Source organism: Myiozetetes cayanensis, unplaced genomic scaffold, assembly GCF_022539395.1.
Source record: "Myiozetetes cayanensis isolate MyiCay16 unplaced genomic scaffold, myiCay2020 scf6-25, whole genome shotgun sequence".
Classification (NCBI taxonomy): domain Eukaryota; kingdom Metazoa; phylum Chordata; class Aves; order Passeriformes; family Tyrannidae; genus Myiozetetes; species Myiozetetes cayanensis.
In genome coordinates, this window is record NW_026087853.1 from 38,368,228 (window position 1) to 38,386,353 (window position 18,126).

General features: G+C 38.8%; 1 protein-coding gene across 1 annotated transcript in view; it reads left to right on the forward strand.

The window, feature by feature from the left end:
- CSTPP1 (centriolar satellite-associated tubulin polyglutamylase complex regulator 1) overlaps positions 1 to 18,126 on the forward strand; it is an 81,039-nt gene that overhangs the window by 21,810 nt on the left and 41,103 nt on the right. Inside the window, exon 3 of the mRNA XM_050335940.1 lies at positions 4,414 to 4,544. Coding sequence (XP_050191897.1) covers positions 4,414 to 4,544 — 131 coding nt within the window. The remainder of the gene's footprint in view (positions 1 to 4,413; positions 4,545 to 18,126) is intronic.

An 18,126-nucleotide genomic window follows, 5' to 3' on the forward strand; every position in this document is an offset into this window, starting at 1 on the left:
TCTCTAATCCTAATACTCCTGATTATACTTACTTACTGTGCTTTGCTTCACACCCTGCAGCAGTCTTGGAGCTCATGACCTGGGTTCCTTTCAGATGGAGCTAAATTGGAAGATGTGTTCGTACTGCAAATGAGCATTCAGTCCGTGGGATCAGACTAGGGCTAGTCTAGAGCCTGTTTCAAGAGAAAACAAACCCTTGGATGCTCATAATGTTGACAGCAGATCCCCTGTGCTGTTTCTCTCCACAGACGTTTCGGTCAGTCTAGAGACTGCTGCTGATGGCAACTTTGCATTTGAGATTACCTTATTTTTGCCTAAGACACTCAACCCTGTGTTAATGACCTGTGTAATTGGGAAGGAAAGTTGTGTTTGTAAATTGTTCGTGCTGAAGAAGCAGCATAAGCCTTCAAGGTGATTTTCTTCCTTCTTCATGATCTTGATAGAAAATGCAAGTAGTAATGCTATAAGTTAAGGAATAATGGTCATTGTTCCTTGTTTTCCATTTAGTAGAGGAGGAATCCTGTAAGCTCATTCAGATCTTTGCATGGTAACCAAAGGTGGCACCTGCTAGGGGAACAGCAGGGTCCTGGCAAGCTCTTCTGTTCTTCTTGAGGTCCTGAGGCTCTCTCTGCATTGTGTGTATTTGGCTTTGCTCGAGTTCAGCAGGCAGAGGCTAACTGCTGTAGTGGGTTTCAATTGGGATGTTACCATAGCATCCTGGGACTTTTACAATCTATTTAGAAGTCCAAAGGTTTGAAAAGGGTGCTTGAAAGTTTCTGAACTCTGGCAGGTTGCCGAAATGTAATTACACAAAAGACAAAGCCTTATGAAAGCAGCTCTGTACAGAAAAGCAGCACCTGAGTGCTAGAGTTCCCAGCATAGCCATTTGAGAGCTGGGGCTGTTTTATCCCAGTCCTCTCCCGAAACTTCTTTCTTCCTCTCACGTGCGTGTGCCATCCCACAGGCATAGTCTGGGTGTGCTGCGAGATGCAGCTTTCTCAGTAGTGGCGTTAGAAGAGACTGTTCTGTGGTTTGGCTGCTTTGGGGCATGTAAATGAAAGGAGTGAGAAAGTAAATATCTTGAAGTCCCTATTGTAAAAATTTCTTTAGAACTTCCCATCAAGTGAGAACCTTGCATTATTCTTCTCTCATCTATCTCCAGGATATTGTCCCAAGTGAATGGGAAAAGCTGTTTTTTTAACAGAGTATGCAGCTGGGTAACGATTCTTGTGTGAAGTATGAGTGTTCACAGTAAGCTGCTGCTAACTAATGAACATTCAGTTCAATTTGTAGTCTTGGTTTCAGCACGACAAATAAAATGACATGATTAGTAACTGTTGTTAATGTTCTAATTTACCTACTCTGTTTACCACTAATGTAGAGGACTGGAGCAACCATTAGGTTTGGTCTGGAGATTTGCAGAGTTGTTGAAAGCTTTCTTCTGGAAGGAATCTCTTGCAGATGGCTGCACTAAATGCCTAAAGTGGGGAAAGAAGTTAACCAGAGAAGTGAAAAATTATTTTCCCTTCTTCTGAGTTCAGAAACCCATTTCTAAATGATTGAAGACAAAGTAATAACTTGTTGAGATACCCTGGTTTGTTCGTAAGTCTTTCTCCTGCAAGTGTGCTGTTAAACTCTGGCCACCTAACTTTGCTAACAGTATCAATTGTTCAGTGAGAGGAACTGAAGAAGGCATCTGTTCTCATGTATAGAAAAGTCATAGGTAAGGTGTTGGTCATACTCCCTACCTGCTGTTGGAATACCTGTAATGGCTTTAGGTTATCGTAATTTCTTTTTCATCCAGAAGTGTTTACCTGTAAGCTTGCCACACTGATAGTAACTTCACCTCTGGGCAGCCATTAAAGAAAAGGTGGCCAAGTTATTTTGGTACTGCCCATCTACCCAGGATAAAGGAATTTCAACATGTATTTTGTTCAGAATGTGTGCTGTTCCAATCCCTTGTAGAGATCTTGACCCTACCTGAGAGTAGATCTGTTGACTTGCTGTTGGGCTGCTTGCTGGATAGCTCCATCACAGGCTGGCTCCTTTGAGCTGAACTTTTACAGCTTGTAAAAAGGAATTTATAAAGTAGGGTGTCTGAAATGTAGCATCTTAACTGGGATAAAGTTCTGACTCCCATGCTTGCAGACTTGAGCTTTTGGGAAAAATCTTTCCATTGTTTAGTTAAACAAAATCCTCTTTTACTCAGCTAGCTGGCGGCACTTGGCTGTCAGCGCTTCCAGGTGCGCTGATGTTCCAACATATCCACCCACTCTTTTAACTGAGTAAGCAACAACAAATGATATCATACCCTTCTGCCTGGTAGGTTTAGAGCCATCCCATGCTGAAAATATTAATGACTTGAATTTTCACTTATTAGAAACAAGGAGTAATATGGTAGGGCTGTCTGCTGTGAATTAATAGTATGTTAGCTTCATGTCCAGACCTTTCCATTACAGTTCTGCCAGGATCTGCTTCCAGAAGTTACATGTTCTGTAGTTGTTCTGAGCAGGATAATTTGGTGCATGTAATTGTATCATTGTGCCTTCATCTTCTTTCTCTTCTAAAATGTCTCCCTTATGTATGTTATCTTTCTGAAAGCTGCCTTCTCCTATTACAGCAAGTTTCTTCTTTTTCATTTGTATCCTTTTCTCCATCAGCCTGTCAAATCATCAGCAAAACAATGCAAATCAGAAATGAAAAAAATCTTACAGGCTGTGGTTTGGGATGAGAAGATCTGAAATGCCATTTCTATCTTTGTTCACAAGCATCTTGTGGGACCTTTGGCAAGTTACTTTCCCTTACTCTGAAGTGACTCTAAGGCAGTGAGGTACAGCACTTTGTAATGAATACTGTTTACTTGCAGTGATAGTCATGTAATTTTGGCACATTTTGATCTGGCACATGATTTATTTATTTTGTCTCTTGGGCCAGTGGTTCATACAGCAGTGGTGCATGAAGAATGCTTCATAAATACGAAATACTGTATTTGTCCATGATATTTACAGAAAGAGTTCTTCTAATTCCATGATTCAAGAATCATGAGTGTTTCTTAATCACAAGGTGATGGTACTTATTTTGTTTGAGTTGCATTTCCTTCTGGATAGGTGGGCTAAAAACTATGTTCTGCACTACTTTTCAACACATGACAAAAATTTGCATTTGCTCGCATGTGTTTGAGAACCAGGACGTTTAAAATGAGAAATTATGATTCCTTTTGTAAAAACTGAATTGGCTTCTCCCCACATAAACACACAGAAACACACACACGGCCCCAGCTGATATGTGACTTTTAAAATTTTACTCAACTCTGTCTGATATAATTCTCTTTCAAGTCTGAAACCCTTTTCTGTACTATGAAGGATAAAGTGATTTAAGCTATTTATATTTAAAGAGGTGATTTAAAATTGCAAACTGAGAGGGTTCACTGACCACCAGATTTTGTCTGTTGTGGGGTTGCTACCTATGGAGAGGATATGCTGTGATGAAAGTAAACTTGTATCTTTGCATTAATTCTCTCCTATGCGGGAGAGTTAAGCTGCTGTCCCAAGTGAATGTTTTTAATGATCTCTCTGGAGTGTTTCAAAGCTTTGTCCCACTTGCATGCTGCAGAGCAGAATGTGCAAAATCTATCTTTGAGGCAACTCTGTCATTATACCTTTTGGTATATAATGTTTATATTTGCATTTCTTTTGTTCTTGCATCTTGAGCTTTACCATGCCCAAAGGAGAACTTCTTGCACTTCAGAGAAACCTTTGTAAGACAAATGTTTGCTGTAATAAGTTAGCCTAAAGTGCTTACAACTCATATTTTAGAAATTTATTCTAAAATAAAAAAATGTGAACCTCAAATTGACATGGACCAGCTACTCTTTTTAAAATGCACTAGTGGAAAGTGTTGTTTAGAGATGTGTCAGTCAGCTTTTCATGACAACTGCAGTAAGTTTTATATATCTAATACTGTCACCTTTCAGTAACCTAGAAATGAAATCTTGAAGCTTCTGTTAAAGAGGATTTTTTTGTGTGTGGCTTTACAGAAAACTGTAATGAGAATAGCAGTGAAGTTCAAATGGTACTAAAGGAAAGGGCATCTTCTGGTCAGATAAACAATAGTTATTCTTGGCCATCCATTTTTCCAATGGATTGTTTTCAAATAAGTGTCTCTTGGACACCCCTTGCTGGGATTCTTTAGAATGAATTTTATTTTCTCAAACCTCTAATTCCTATAATTAAACTCCAGTGTGTGGTTTTTGCAATGTGTCTTTTCTCCAGAGAACAGATGGGTATAAGCTTTGGAGATCTGGTTTCACAAAATGTAATGGCCAGTGGTTTTCTTGCTACTGTTCTAGCTGTTCCCAGAACATTCATGTTGGTTCAGCTTTCTAATGTTCTTGTTTTGACTTTATCTCCACAGTTTTAACAGCGTGAAACAAGGAACACACATCTTGTTCCGTGAGTTCAGCTTTGTTCAAGCCACCCCTCATAACAGGGCATCTTTTCTTCGTACCTTCTGGAGGTGTTTCCGAACAGTGGGGAAAAATGGAGGCAAGTATTCCAGCATTTGCTGCTGTCCTGTTACCTTGACAATAAAATTGTTAGCTAGGCTATTAATGCAGCACAAATACTGACACTTCACACAGTGTTCTAATGTTCTAACATTCTAACATTGCCAGTAGGTAGACACCATCACAGTTCCCTGTGGAATGGTTAAAAATGCTCCCAGAATAAAACAGTGTAGGAGCCAGTGCTACTTCTGTTAGAGAACAGCATGTCAAGCAACAATAGATTGATAGATCAGAGGGAGGATATCCATGGGCCTGTGCATCGGGATGGATAGGAAAAAGTATGTGCTGGGGACTGGGGTATGGGACCCAGGGATGGTTAGAATGTTGTATGTGGAGCATGAAGGAAGGAGGTGCTGGGATTATGAGGCAGTTGGGGTAACTGAGTGCTTGGTTTAGGAGCCCTGCAGGAGTTTGGTTGTAGTGGTGTTGGGCTGTGGGGTGGTGAACGCTGCCCCCTGAGCTGTGCCTGAACTAGTCCTGCCACAGCTCCTAGATAATGGTGCAAAATCCTGATGGCTGTGGAAGGGGGACCACTGACAACTGTGTGACCTCTTCCACAACCCTACCCACAAGGAAAAAGCTCCAATGCCAAAATAACTATTCAGCACTGTACTATCATGTCTAGCTATTCTTATACTGCACTCCATATATTAGGTATTACAGAACTGGCCAGAGTTCAAAATAAACTCATGTAACTACATGCAACTAAAATTATATTTTGCTTTACTTTTTAATTTAGTATTTTAAGCAAATACACTAAAAGTTGCTGTACAAATATGAATGTTGATGGGGTTTCTTTTACTATAAACTTCACTTTTTTGCAGACTATTCAGCCTCATTTCTTCTTGCAGGAAAAGACTAGAACTATCTCTTAAAAATAGATAAAACCTCATCTTCTGGCTAGGCTTTGCAACACTTGTCTTTATGATGAACAGAGTTTGCAAGACTGTGAATAAAGACTTTTTTGACATATGCCATTTAGATCTTTGGAAATTAAACAATCGTAGTTCAACATGACAAAATCTGTAATTAACTACTGAAGTAACTGACTATGCTGTCTGTAACACCTTCTTCCCAGTGATAGGTACTTTGTTATGTTATAAATCGTTTCCTTTAGTTCAGAGATAATATTTTAAAGATTTCAGGCTAATTGTATGATACTAATTTAACAAGTATGAAGTGAGGACATATGTGATTTGAGATCAGGTCAGGAAACAGAAAGTGTAGACTCCTAGAACATATTTCTATAGGAGAGTTAGAGATGCTAGTTAAAAGTCATCCAGCAAAACTGTGACTGTTAGTGGTAAACCGTATTGACAAATTGAGAAGAAACTATCTGATGGAAGGTACCTGCTGCAGTACTTTCAGTGCAGGTTTTCATCACACATCATTTATCTAGCATCTGTCTTCAGCCAGATGAAGGGCACCTGGATTTGTTGGAAAGGACTGAAAAGTTTTAACTACATAATATCTCCCTTCTCCTTTAGTAGTTTTATGTAAGTATGAAAAAGGTTGTGGAAGGAAATGTAATTGCCAAGGAAGAGAAAGGATGAGGGCAGGAACAAAAGCTTAGGTTGATGTTACTGTGCTCTGGTTGGGGCCTTAAAAGAGTTCAGCGTGTATTTTTCTGACCTTAGAGTCCAGTAGCTTCACTTTTTACTCCAAGCAAATATGGCATGTTTAACTGTATATTTATAGATTTATATAAATTGTCTTTTTACATTAACTCAGAAATGTGTCACTTTAGAGAACTTGCTGTCAATATTTTCGTCCACTTAAACCAATTTTTCTGATTCTCTATCAGTAATTATCAAATAGAACCTTGATTTACTTTTTTTCATTTCGATTTTATTTGCTATGGGATTTTTTCTGTTATACTTGTGTGTAGGGGAACTCATAACATTCATGACCACTTAAGAACTGAACTAATTTACTAAGAAGCTGAACCCGTGCAACACATTGTGTGAAATATGATTATTACCACACTCAGGCATAGACTAGACCTGGACTTCTTTCACTGTCCTTATCTCAACCCATGAGCCTCTCGTTATATTTTTTCTTGATTGTTCATTTGAGGAGGGGGAGTGACAGAGCAGCTTTGGTGGGCACCTGGTGTCCAGCCAGAGTCAACCCACAACAAAGAGGTAGGTAAGTTATAGAGTCCTGGTAAGAAATTCTGTTTATGGTTATCATATACTGTGCAACAGAGCATGGGGCCGATAACCTGCTGCTTCTGAAATTAGAAGCAATATAACTTGGGTTAATATCCATATATTGCTTTTGAGACCTGGACTAGAATTTCTGTATTTGATGCCCTTTGTCAGCAGTATGGAGTGTTATTCATCAAATGGCCATTTTATGTCAACGGAATTTCTGTCTGCAGAAAAGATGAAAATATATCCTTTATTTTCTACGGCAAGGTTCTGCTCTGCCCCAGTTTTCTCTCTTTGGTTTGTTTCTGGCCAGGGGTTGCTCTCTTCATTGTTATTGTCATTGATTTATGTCTGTGAAGAACCATGAAGACATCTTTTGTCTTTCCTTGTCAAAAATATTACATTCGCTATCTTCCATGTCTTCTAGGATGTTCTTGGTTTTAGTTGTTCCTTTACTACTGTTTTCCCCTTTAACTTTACTTTAAATTTCATTCCAGGTTTGAATTTCATGTTTTAAGAGGAGTGAGTGGTGGCTTTTTCTTAGTTTTCTCCATCTGTGGAGGGTATCCCTGATAAACTGCCTGTGGGAATATAGGTCAACATAATAAATAACTTACATCAAAGCTTGTACCCTGGCTGGAGGGAAGCAAGGGAGAATAATAAGGATGTAATACAGTGCAATTTCCAAGCTTATACAGGCTCATAAACCCCCAAACAAACAGAACCCTCACTTTTCCACTTCTGACTGTTTATTTGGAATTTTAGAAAAGTAGACAAAATCTCACAAATAAGTGATTTCTTAATCTGCTGCTAGATGCTTCTCCTCGATGCTGGGAAATTTACTGCTTTGTCTGCCAGCTTTGAAATAACCATGCCTTGACTTGGAATGTGCATGTCATTCACCCAAGCAGATGCATCTAGCCAGGAGTTCTCAAAAGGCCAATAAGAGAGAAATATGTCTGAACACAAGCAATACCTAAATATAAGGATCCATGTGTGTGCAGAACCATGTATGTAGTAATTGAAATGCACTCATGTGACTGTTTCTCTTGGAAAATTACCGTAGATGTTATTTTTCTACTTAATTCCTTATCCTTTAAATTACTGGAAGGTAGTTCTTCATGGAGAGATGTAGCAGCTTTTAGGTGACGTTCTTCTATGTTAGCTCTGCTACTTAATGGGTTCTGGTTACACCACCCTTTATAATTCTCTTTGTTTGGAGACTAGGTTTATTTTTCCTTTTGTCTCTGAATAGCAGGGAACAATTACTAGCTTCACCAAATATGATAGTAACACTTCAAAAAGTAAAGAGAAGTTTGTTGTTTGGTGGTTTTTATTGGTTTGTTTTGGTTTGTTGGTTTTTTTTTTTTTTTCTTAAGAGGATTTCTGTTTGGTGATATGCTGGATCTGTTTTACAGGATTTTCCACTGGTTTTAGAAGCTTAGCAAGATGCAGAGTTCTATTTTCAAGTATGCATAAGCGTATCTGGGATTCCATGCACATGGAATGTGATACCAGGACTAGAAGGAAACACATATTTGACAAACAGATGAACATGATTCAGTGTCAAGAAACTGAGGTTTCTTTGTGAAAAAACTTCACAAAATTTCTTATTATAGAATCATAGTTTATGCTCAGTTGGAAAGGACCCATCAGAATCATCAAGTCCAACTCCTGGCCCTGAATGGGGCACCTCAAGAATCACACCATGTGCCTGAGAGCGTTGTCCAAACACTTCTTGAACTCAGCCAGGCTTAATGCTGTGACCACTTCTCTGGGGAGCCTGTTCCAGTGCCCAACCACCCTGCTAGGTGAAAAACCTTGTCCTGATATCCAACATAATCTTCCCCTGACTCAGCTTCGTGCCATTTCCTCGAGTCCTGTCACTGGTCAAGAGGATGAAGAGATCAGTGCCTGCTCCTCTTCCTCCCCTCACGAGCAAGGTGTAGACTGTAATGAGGTCTCCCCTCACTTTTCCCGTCTCAAGGCTGAACAAACTAGGTGTGACCTCAGCTGCTCCTCATAAGGCTTCCCCTTCACCATCCTCATGACCCTCCTTTGGATGCTCTCTAATAGCTTAATGTTGTTTTTCTGTTGTGGTGCCCAAAACTGCGTGTGATATTCAAGGTGAGGCCGCACCAGTGCGGAGCAGAGCGGGACAATGCCCTCCCTTGACTGGCTGTCGATGCTTTGCCTGATGCCACAGTTCTGCTCTCCAGCATCTCATTCCCTAGTCTATACACACTATCAGGGTTGCCCCATCCCAGGTGTGGAATCTGGCACTTGCTTTTGTTAAACTTCATATGGCTGGTGATTTCCCATCTCTAATTTGTCGAGGTCTCTCTGCGGGGCTTCTCTGCCCTTGAGGGAGTCGACAACTCCTCACAGTTTAGTGTTGTCAGCAAACTTACTTAGTATTCCTTTGAGTCCTGCGTCCAGGTCATTAATGAAGATGTTGAAGAGAACTGGACTGAGGATGGAGCCTTGTGGAACCCTGCTAGTGACCAGATGCCAGCCTGGTGTAACCCCATTCTCTACAACCCTTTGTGCCCTCCTTTAGCATGTACAATGATATGCAACACCCACTGAGGTGGTTAGAGGATAGCTAGTGTTTGTACTGAGAAGCACAGAGCATAATGATCAGTTAGCAACAGATTTCTCCCAGAGGAAGGCAGAATGGCCAGAAGTCTTGTTTTGCCTCTGCTTACGCTTAAATTGACCTCTTGGAATCTAGCTGACCTACTCTTTTGAATTGTCTGTTCCTCAGGACTCTTTAATTAAAACTGTGCTTTCTCAGTTTAACCAGCGCCTGCAGAGTTCTGCTGTGAAGCTTCATAAGGTCAACATATGCCTCTCCCAACCCCCATGGCTTTCATGTCTTGTTGGTTCTCTGTTTTTAATTAAAAAGATTTTTCCTTAAATGCTTTCCAGCCAATTAGAGAAATTTTGCACTGAGAAACTTGTTCCAGGCCTGATGTATTGAGAAGTGAACAGAAAGCTCAGTCAGAACTATTGGCACTTTTTTTCTAGAGCTCCAGCTTTCTTTGTGCTTTTCAACAGCTTTTCTCTTTTTTCTTTTCTTGCACTGCCCCTGCCCCCCCAATTTAAAACTGCTTCCAGCAAAAATAACTGTTGTTTGATACCTTAGATATAGCACCAAAACATAAAACTGCATCAGAAAGTAATGTTGGACTGTATTGGTTGTGAAGCCTTTTTGCAGACTTGCCTCCCCTTTAGACAAAAAGTACTGTTACTACTCGTACTGAAATAGAATCTTCTTATAAAATTACTGTGTTTCTTTCACATTTATCGCATGGTGTGATGGCTACCTCTTTGCTTCTGCACACTTGAATTAGGAAATTGGAAGCCTAACTACCTCTGGAGCACATGGAAAGGGAGGCTTAGCACAACCAAGCACATAAACTCTGTCATGAAATGAGGAGAGTGATATCTCTCTGAGTAGCTTTTCTTGAGTTTGCCAGGAAGGTTAGATTCCTAACAAAAAATAAAGAAATATCCCGTCCGTGTAATTCATGTAACCTGGAGATTGAAAAGAGCTAAATGGATCACTGTTCTCCAATCTAATTTTTGAAAGATGCTAGAAAGATGTTATTTTAATGCATTTTACTGACAAGATTACTTTTCTGGGGTTATAAAACCCCTTCCTTCTCTAGTGTCATTCTAATGCTTCCACATGTAACTCTTTATATTAAATTCCTCTGTCTTTTTTTATTCCTTCCCTTGTAAGCTGTTGCACTATGTCCATTTTTAGTTTAGCCAATCTCTGTTTAGTGAGATGCATGGAACAATATCGTGATGATCACAGCAAATGTCAGAATCTTCTTTCCTTTCCCTTTTGTTATTTAAACTAAATCAGATTTTTATACCATATTATTTTAGGAAAATTTTTATGAGTCAATAGGGTCTCATAGTATGTTCTAAAGATAATTAAGCTGTGAATTTTAATAAAGTGTTCTTTGGAAACTCATTCTTCAGTGAAATAGCCTTGGCTGAAATGATTGATCTTCAACCTTATTCACTTCACAATTCCTTTGCCCTAGAGCTACAGCTCTTGCTATTTATGATTTATCAACATAGCTCTGCCTGGAACCATTGATTACTCCGGAGTATCAGGACAAAGGGTTTCTGAAGCTGGGGAGAAATAAGTGAAAGATTACATTTTAGAGATGGTGAGGTATATCTGCAAGCACTGTAAGTTAAAACATCTGCATTGCATAGATCTAAAATGCATTGCAGTACTCATTTATAGAACTGGGTCAGTGATGAAGTCCTCAACTACTCTCTCCCTGGATTAAGTTCATACCATTCTGTCAATGCAGTTTGTGAAATTAAATGTAGTACACTGGAAATCCTCCTTATCTAATCTGGTTTGGGGTTTGGTTTTTCCCTCCAGTATTACATTTCCATTTCAACTATCTCTGAACATAAACCAGCTCTTCTTAATTTTCAATTTCTTTTTTTTTTTTTTTTCCAATTTCATATTCCAGAGGTATATCTCTAGACGTAAATTTTTGGAAAACCAATACATGTTTCTGTTTGTTTTCTAATGTTTTCTGTCCATTTTGTGTCTTTTGACAGTGCTTCACTGGTTGTGTCATTGGCAAATTAAATTAATATGTCCTTTGCTTCTTGTCCCAGTTGAGTAAAACATTTAAATAAGCAGTGATTATTGTTGAATTCTGCTAAGCAATTATCCAAAATTCAACTGGTAATTATTATTACTATTTGCTTTGCAGTCTTTTGGCAAGTTTCCCATCCCTACGACAGCATTTTTATTCAAACCAACTGAAATGGATTTTTTCAATTAAGACTTTTTAAGTTCCAATATGGGCCTGAATAATTAGTATTCCAAACTGTGGGGAAGTTCCCTGGAAGAAAATTAATTCTAAGTTTTGTAACCTGGTCTGGGATTCTGAATGCTCCATGTTTCTTATATTGAATAAAATTGGTCTATCTCTTCTCTCATTTGTGACAAGTCTTGAGAGATGATCTGCACACTACATGTGAATAGGCAATCATCCAGTAGAATGTCTAGGAAGCCTTGGTTTCATTAACTAGTATGTTTTATGATATTTCTGAGATGCTGAAAAGGAGAGAGAGGTAGAGAAAGGATATGAAATTCTTGTTTTGTCTTGATTCCTTATACTGTGACTTTCTGCAAAGGGGTTGTAAGAGGAGTCTCTGTGAAGCCCACATCTGCTTTCAGCCCACTGTTGGCTCTCAACCTTCCCTGAGTTGTGAAAGTGCCTGCACTGAGGAAAGCATTATTTTCATCCCTTCTCAGTGAACCATACTTCTCCCCACGGTGTTGGCTTCAAGTGTATGTCTGTGCTGTGTAATGCAGTGCTTGTATAATAAACTCTGGCATCTCTGTGCTGAGCTGCTGTGAGCAGTGTAGGTGCAATCTGAGGAACAGCACTAAAAAGAAGGAATGTGTGTTCCAGTTCAGCATGAACAGGAGAGTAAGGACCCTCTTTTACACATATTCAATTAAGTCTTTGATGTAGCCTTGGTACTAGGAGTTATCAGTATAAGTGAAGTGAGAACTACTTTGTAAAGTATTGTTGTCCAGCTGCACAGAAAATCCCTGAACCTGAATTTTTGTGTCTTTATAACCCCAGCTGCTTCTTATAGCTTTCCTCTCTGATGATCTTGTTATTCATGGTTTCCATCATTGCAAATTCAATGCCTAGCTTTCCTAAGTTAACCAAACTGATTTATATAGTGTGCTCCTGACTCTACATTCTGTGTGTCCTATCGGGTTGAGCAGTCTTGACCTATATCTAGAAGTTTTTTTCCTGTTTGTTCGTTGTGAATTTTGACAACTACAATCTCTAACCTCCTGTTCTTCCACTTCATCTATTAGTTATACTCATAAAAACTTTAAGTTATTCTGATAAAATAAGTTTTGGAGTGCTGCTTATTTCTTTTGAGGAGTTGATTTTTCCCCATGGTGTTAAAAGGACTGACTTGAGCCGAATTTCTGTTTCTGTAACTATGTTACTCAACTCTTCCAGCAAACGTTTCTTGTTAGGCAAGATAATTGGTTCCTAGAAATTCATAACCTCTCAGAAATTCCCTACTTTGCACTTTGCTTTGAGGCCTTGGTTCCATTCAGCACGTCCACGTTTGACTAAAAATGTGATGTTGAGTTGGTTGAGCTAAACTGTACAGCCATGCTTAGGTGCAAAAGTTCTTACATCACTTTAGAGTTGCCTTACCTCAATAAACAGCTGTAAGTCTGGTTTAAGGTGGTTTGATAATGTATAAGTTGTTGTACATGATGAAAAGGATTATTGGTGTATATTCTGTTATGCCATTTCCAAGGATCCTAGATGAGTATCAGTAGAAGTGATCTGCATGTATGATTAGGACTTTGATATACTACTACTGCTTTGTGAAATGGTGATAAGGTAGTACTATGGAAAACCTGTAATCTGCAAATGAGCTATGAAATGTAGGCAGTAAAACTTATAAGTTAAGCATTTTGAATTCATTGCAGGATGTGATTCTGATAATGTGTGATACCTTCCTTCAGAAGTTGATCTGAGAGTGATTTGCGTTCTGTGATCCTACTAAGCATGAGTCTCACAACCTCTGTTTAAAAAATGGACCTTTTTTTATGTTGGAAGAGGAGATAGTTAAATATCAATGAGCTCTTCTTGATCTCATTTTCTCTCTAGAGCCATATCCCATAGGATTCTTCCAAGGTGATCTTTGAAGTCATTAAAGTCTGCTCTTCTGAAATCCAGGACTGTGGTCCTTCATATTGCCAGGTAGATAAATTTCTGAAACCATTTCAAGAAATGGTTTTTCAGGTATAAAGAAGAAGACCTTAGAAATGCTTCAGGCACAGGAAAAGCTTCCATAGAAGTTCACACTTTCCTAGACTTCAGTGTCAGTTAGCCAAAACCCAAAAATCTGTAGGATAAAAGCTTTGCTAATTCTAGTGCTCACAGATATACTTGTAAAATCTTGTCTTCTCTGAGGTTTTCCTACATTAAGGTCTAGACTTAGAAGCAGACAAAATTTACATCAGCTAATTTAATAAACTGGTATTTATTCACCAGTAGAACTTGTGTAATATTTGTAATGGAGTAATGTGGTATTTCTCAATTGGAAAAGCCAGAGCATCGGTGTGGGCTGGGGAGTATGTAATATACCTAAAGGAAACCAAACACTTGAAAAGAATTTTTTTTTTCCTATTTGAAAGTCCGTCAGGTTCCAAAGTGTTACTAGTGTTCATTTTCATAAAGGGAGGAGAGAAGTCAGGAAAGACAATATTGTCCTGAATGGAATTGCAACCCTTCCCCTTTAGTTCCTTTGTGTTGTAGGACAAACTCTTTGTGAACTGTATATGCCCCCTCCTCTAGTCAGCTCTTTACCTGCCCATTTTTTTATTATTTATCTGTTTGTTTTGATCATCTGTTTCTGAAATATTTGTTTGTACCAGCTATGGTATCTGGTTATCCGTTACTACTTTCTCCCTCCACTTTCTACTGGAGTTAATGTATTGCATATTCCAAGTTCTTCTCTACCCTTCAGTCAAATTTTCCTTCTATAATTCCCAGAGTAACTTAAATCTGATAGGAAGTCAAGCTTTTGATGTGTCTCTGCATCACTATGTGATATCAGAAACCAAGCCTTTTCTTTATTTCCTCTTTCTCGTCCCCATTCCCCATGCTGCTAATAGGTATTTCTTTGTTTCTACTGGCAGAGGGATAGCCTTGCTGTGAAAAATGCAAAGCAAATGCTAGTTAACATGGTTGGAGTACTGAACAGTTAATATTGCAGCTTGTTCCTGAAAGAATTTCAATTTTTCTGTCTACTCTGATTGGAAACTTCATTTATCAAACCCTTGAAATGACTGAGCAAGTATGATTGTCCTTAAGGTACAGAGAAGTGTTTCAATGCTTTCTTCTGTAATAGACAGAACCTCAAATGTGATGTCTTAATTGTAAAATGGTGATTAATGATGTACCTGCTGTCTGGATCTCCAGGTATTTTACAGACATTAAGGAATGAAGCTTCCCAAAATTATTGACAATACTGTTTTCATTTCACAGTTCCAGAAGGTGAGACAGGGAAATGAAGTATCTAGCTGAAGTCTGCATAGTCAGAGGTAAAACTAAGATATCTGGCCTTTTGATATTATTACTTCAATTTTATATGCTAACTTTGTATTTCTGTTACAGATATAGGATTGTTTTAACCGTGAGACAAGTAGGAGAACACACACATGTTAGTATAAAGCGGTATCGTTTAGATAAATTATTTGTAAGAGTCTGTCATCTTTTTTATTTTTACAAGCTTTGAGAGTGCTCATTGCCTTATTCAGGATAGTGGACCACTGTGCACGACCTGCATAGGATGATGTAGGATGTATTTGTAGTTGTTTTCCAGTTTGATGTATGACCTTCTTCACTACGTGCTTTTTTCAATAAAGCCTTTAGAGCAAGATAGAAATCAGTCTGGTTAACCTGTGTCATCAAGTTTGTAATCTCTAGTGTAGAACTACATGCTCAATATAATTTTCCTGACCATTCTTCCCTCTTCTGGAGGGGAAGGTTATTTCATGTGTGTGCTGTAGTAATGTATACCCTACCTGAAAGAGCCTTGGCTCATAAGCAGTCTGGTACTTAGCTGGTGGCTGTATCACTCAGAAAGCCGTTCTTGGTGTACAGAAGTTGCTGGCTTCTAAAGTAAAATTGGCAAGAGATTTTCCCTTTTGAAGGAGCTCAAAATAGAAACTACTTTATATGCTGAAGTATCTTCTTTATTCATCTTCCCTCATTGTAAATTCAGACTATTTTCCTTTTATATAAACGTTACAGTCTTTTGTTGTTTTTCCATAGCTTCAAAGTACTAACAAGCAGAGTCTTGTTCAAGCATGTTGTTCTTCAAGGGACCACCGTATAAAATAGCAGACTGTTCTTTCCCCTTAGGTCCAGTCTGCTAGGTGAGTTGCATGTAGTGTCTAGTGAAATTCTTAAGATCTGTTCTGTGATGGGCGTTCTCCTGAGTTCTTTTATTTAAACAATAAAACACAGAAACTTAGAACTTGATCTGGCTATGTTATGCCTCGCTTTTTATCTGGAAAAACAGGCTTAAAGCTAAGCTTTGGATCTCAAACCCAGCAAAGTGGAATTTTGGCATTTGTTTTAAAGAAGCTGCTGCATGGGAAAGTTGAGTTTGTGCACTGGTTATCTAAACCCAAAACTAAAGAATACCTGCCGGAGATTGTCCCTTGTTGCAGCTTGTGTCCATCATGTCTTGTCCTGTGAGTATATGAGTTTGATGCCTAAACTAGCAATTGAATGCATTTCTTTGGTAGTCAGCAGAGAGTGCCTGATCCACTGGGTAGTTTTGGACAGTTCAGATGGGCTTCCTGCCAAGAGTCACTATCTGGTAATCTTTCTCTCTGTTGATTACATTAGGAGTTTAGGTAGGGCTGACTTTTCATAGAGGACCTAATTTCAGTGCTTGAAGTTAGACAGCATAAAAATTATCCTTTCACTCTACATTTTAAACATTTGCTGTTTTCCAGATTAGTAGGTTAAACCTTTATCAAAATGTATCTTTCTAATGCTGCTGTGATGTTTTATTCTGGCACTCACTGTTCTGTAAAGCTCATGAATAAACCTTTTAGGAAAGGTTTTGATTCCATGATGCTTTTCTTATCTTACCAATCTTACACAGCTTTTGAATTTAAAGTATCCCCTAAGTGAAGCAAAGGAAAGTGAGTACTATATTAAATCTTACTACTCTAGAGGAACTAAGGAACAAATCAATGGTCACTGAAACAAAATTTGTAATCTCTTGAAGTATTTACTTTGAATCCTAGCTAAGACATCCTGCAGAACTAATATTAAAGAAAAAGTCTAGTAAAATGTTATTTATCTGTTTCTCAGAAAGTAAACACTGCCAGCTTTAACAGATTGTCCTAGGTTGACCCTGACTGGATGACGAGTGCCCACCGAAGCTGCTCTGTCAATCCCCCTCCTCAACTGGACAATTGACAGGAAAATATAACTAAAGGCTTGTGGGTTGAGTTAGAATGAAGGATGAAGAGAGATCACTCCCCAGTTACTGTCATGGGCAAAACTGACATAACTTGGGGAAATTATTTGACTTTATTACTAATGAAATCAAGAGTAGCATAATGAGAAAACCAAATCTTAAAAACACTTTCCACCCAGCCCTCCGTTCTTCCTGGACTCAGCCTCACTCCTGGCATCTCTGCCTTCTTCCCCCAGCAGAGGCCACAGATGTATCTCCACTCTGGCAACTGGAACACCTCCTGCCCTTCCTTCTTGCACTGACTTCGGTGTCTGCAGAGCTGTTTCTCTCACATAGTCTCACTTCTCTCTCCAGCTGCAGCTCTTTTGGTTTTTTTTACCCCTTCTTAAATGTCTTATGCCAGAGGTGCTACCACTGTCACTGACGGGCTCGGCCTTGGCCAGCAGTGGGTTCATCTTGGAGCTGGCTGCCATTGGCTCCATTGGACATGGGGGAGAAGCTTCTGACAATTTCTCGCACAAACCACCGCTGGAGCTCCCCCTGCTACCAAAACTTTGCCCCACAAACCCGACACACAGATGCAGCAACTAAATGTGCTTAGTAAAGGAAGCAGTTTTTTGAGAAGTAATACAGCTACTAAAAACTTTGTTCATTATTTCTTTTGGCTTTCTGTTAGAAGAATGTATCTGCAGCATCCCTCTACACACGTGGAGCCTGGAGCTTTGTTTTACAAGGCCTTGTGCTGATTTGAAATAAATTAGATTAGTTCTTATGTACTCAGAATACCATTTCTTATAATAGACATGCTTTAGGTGTATGTAAAGGGAATCTGTAAGCAAACAGCTGATTCTGAATAGGCATCTGAATGATTTTGTTGATGCCAATTGGAAGATGTAAGCATTTTCTTCTCTTTTCTGCTGTCCTTGTTGTACTTAGTTTGCTGGAGCAAATGTGGGATGAGCAGAGAAATTCAAAATGACAACTCCTGAATCCTAATCCTGTTAGTCTGTATCTTTGGCAAATCACTTAATCTTAGTGTACCTTCATTTTTCTATTTATAACCTGGAGTTCCACCTGTTGGATTAAGTTAAATAATCTTTGGATATACAAGTTTTGGCTGGATAGGTAAAACTGAAAGTACTTAACTCTCTTTACAGATCAAATTTGATGGAATCAAGGCCTTAATGAACTCTCACTTTTTTTGTTACTGATAAACAGTTAATTTTAGACCGATGCATGTAAGCTTGCAGCTTCTTTCCATTAAAATAATTTAAGTCTTCTTTAAATACAGAAAAAGAGTGAGTAAAACTATAAGCTTTTGAAATTTAAAAACTTTAATATAAAATAGCCTGTAATATCAGTCTTTCT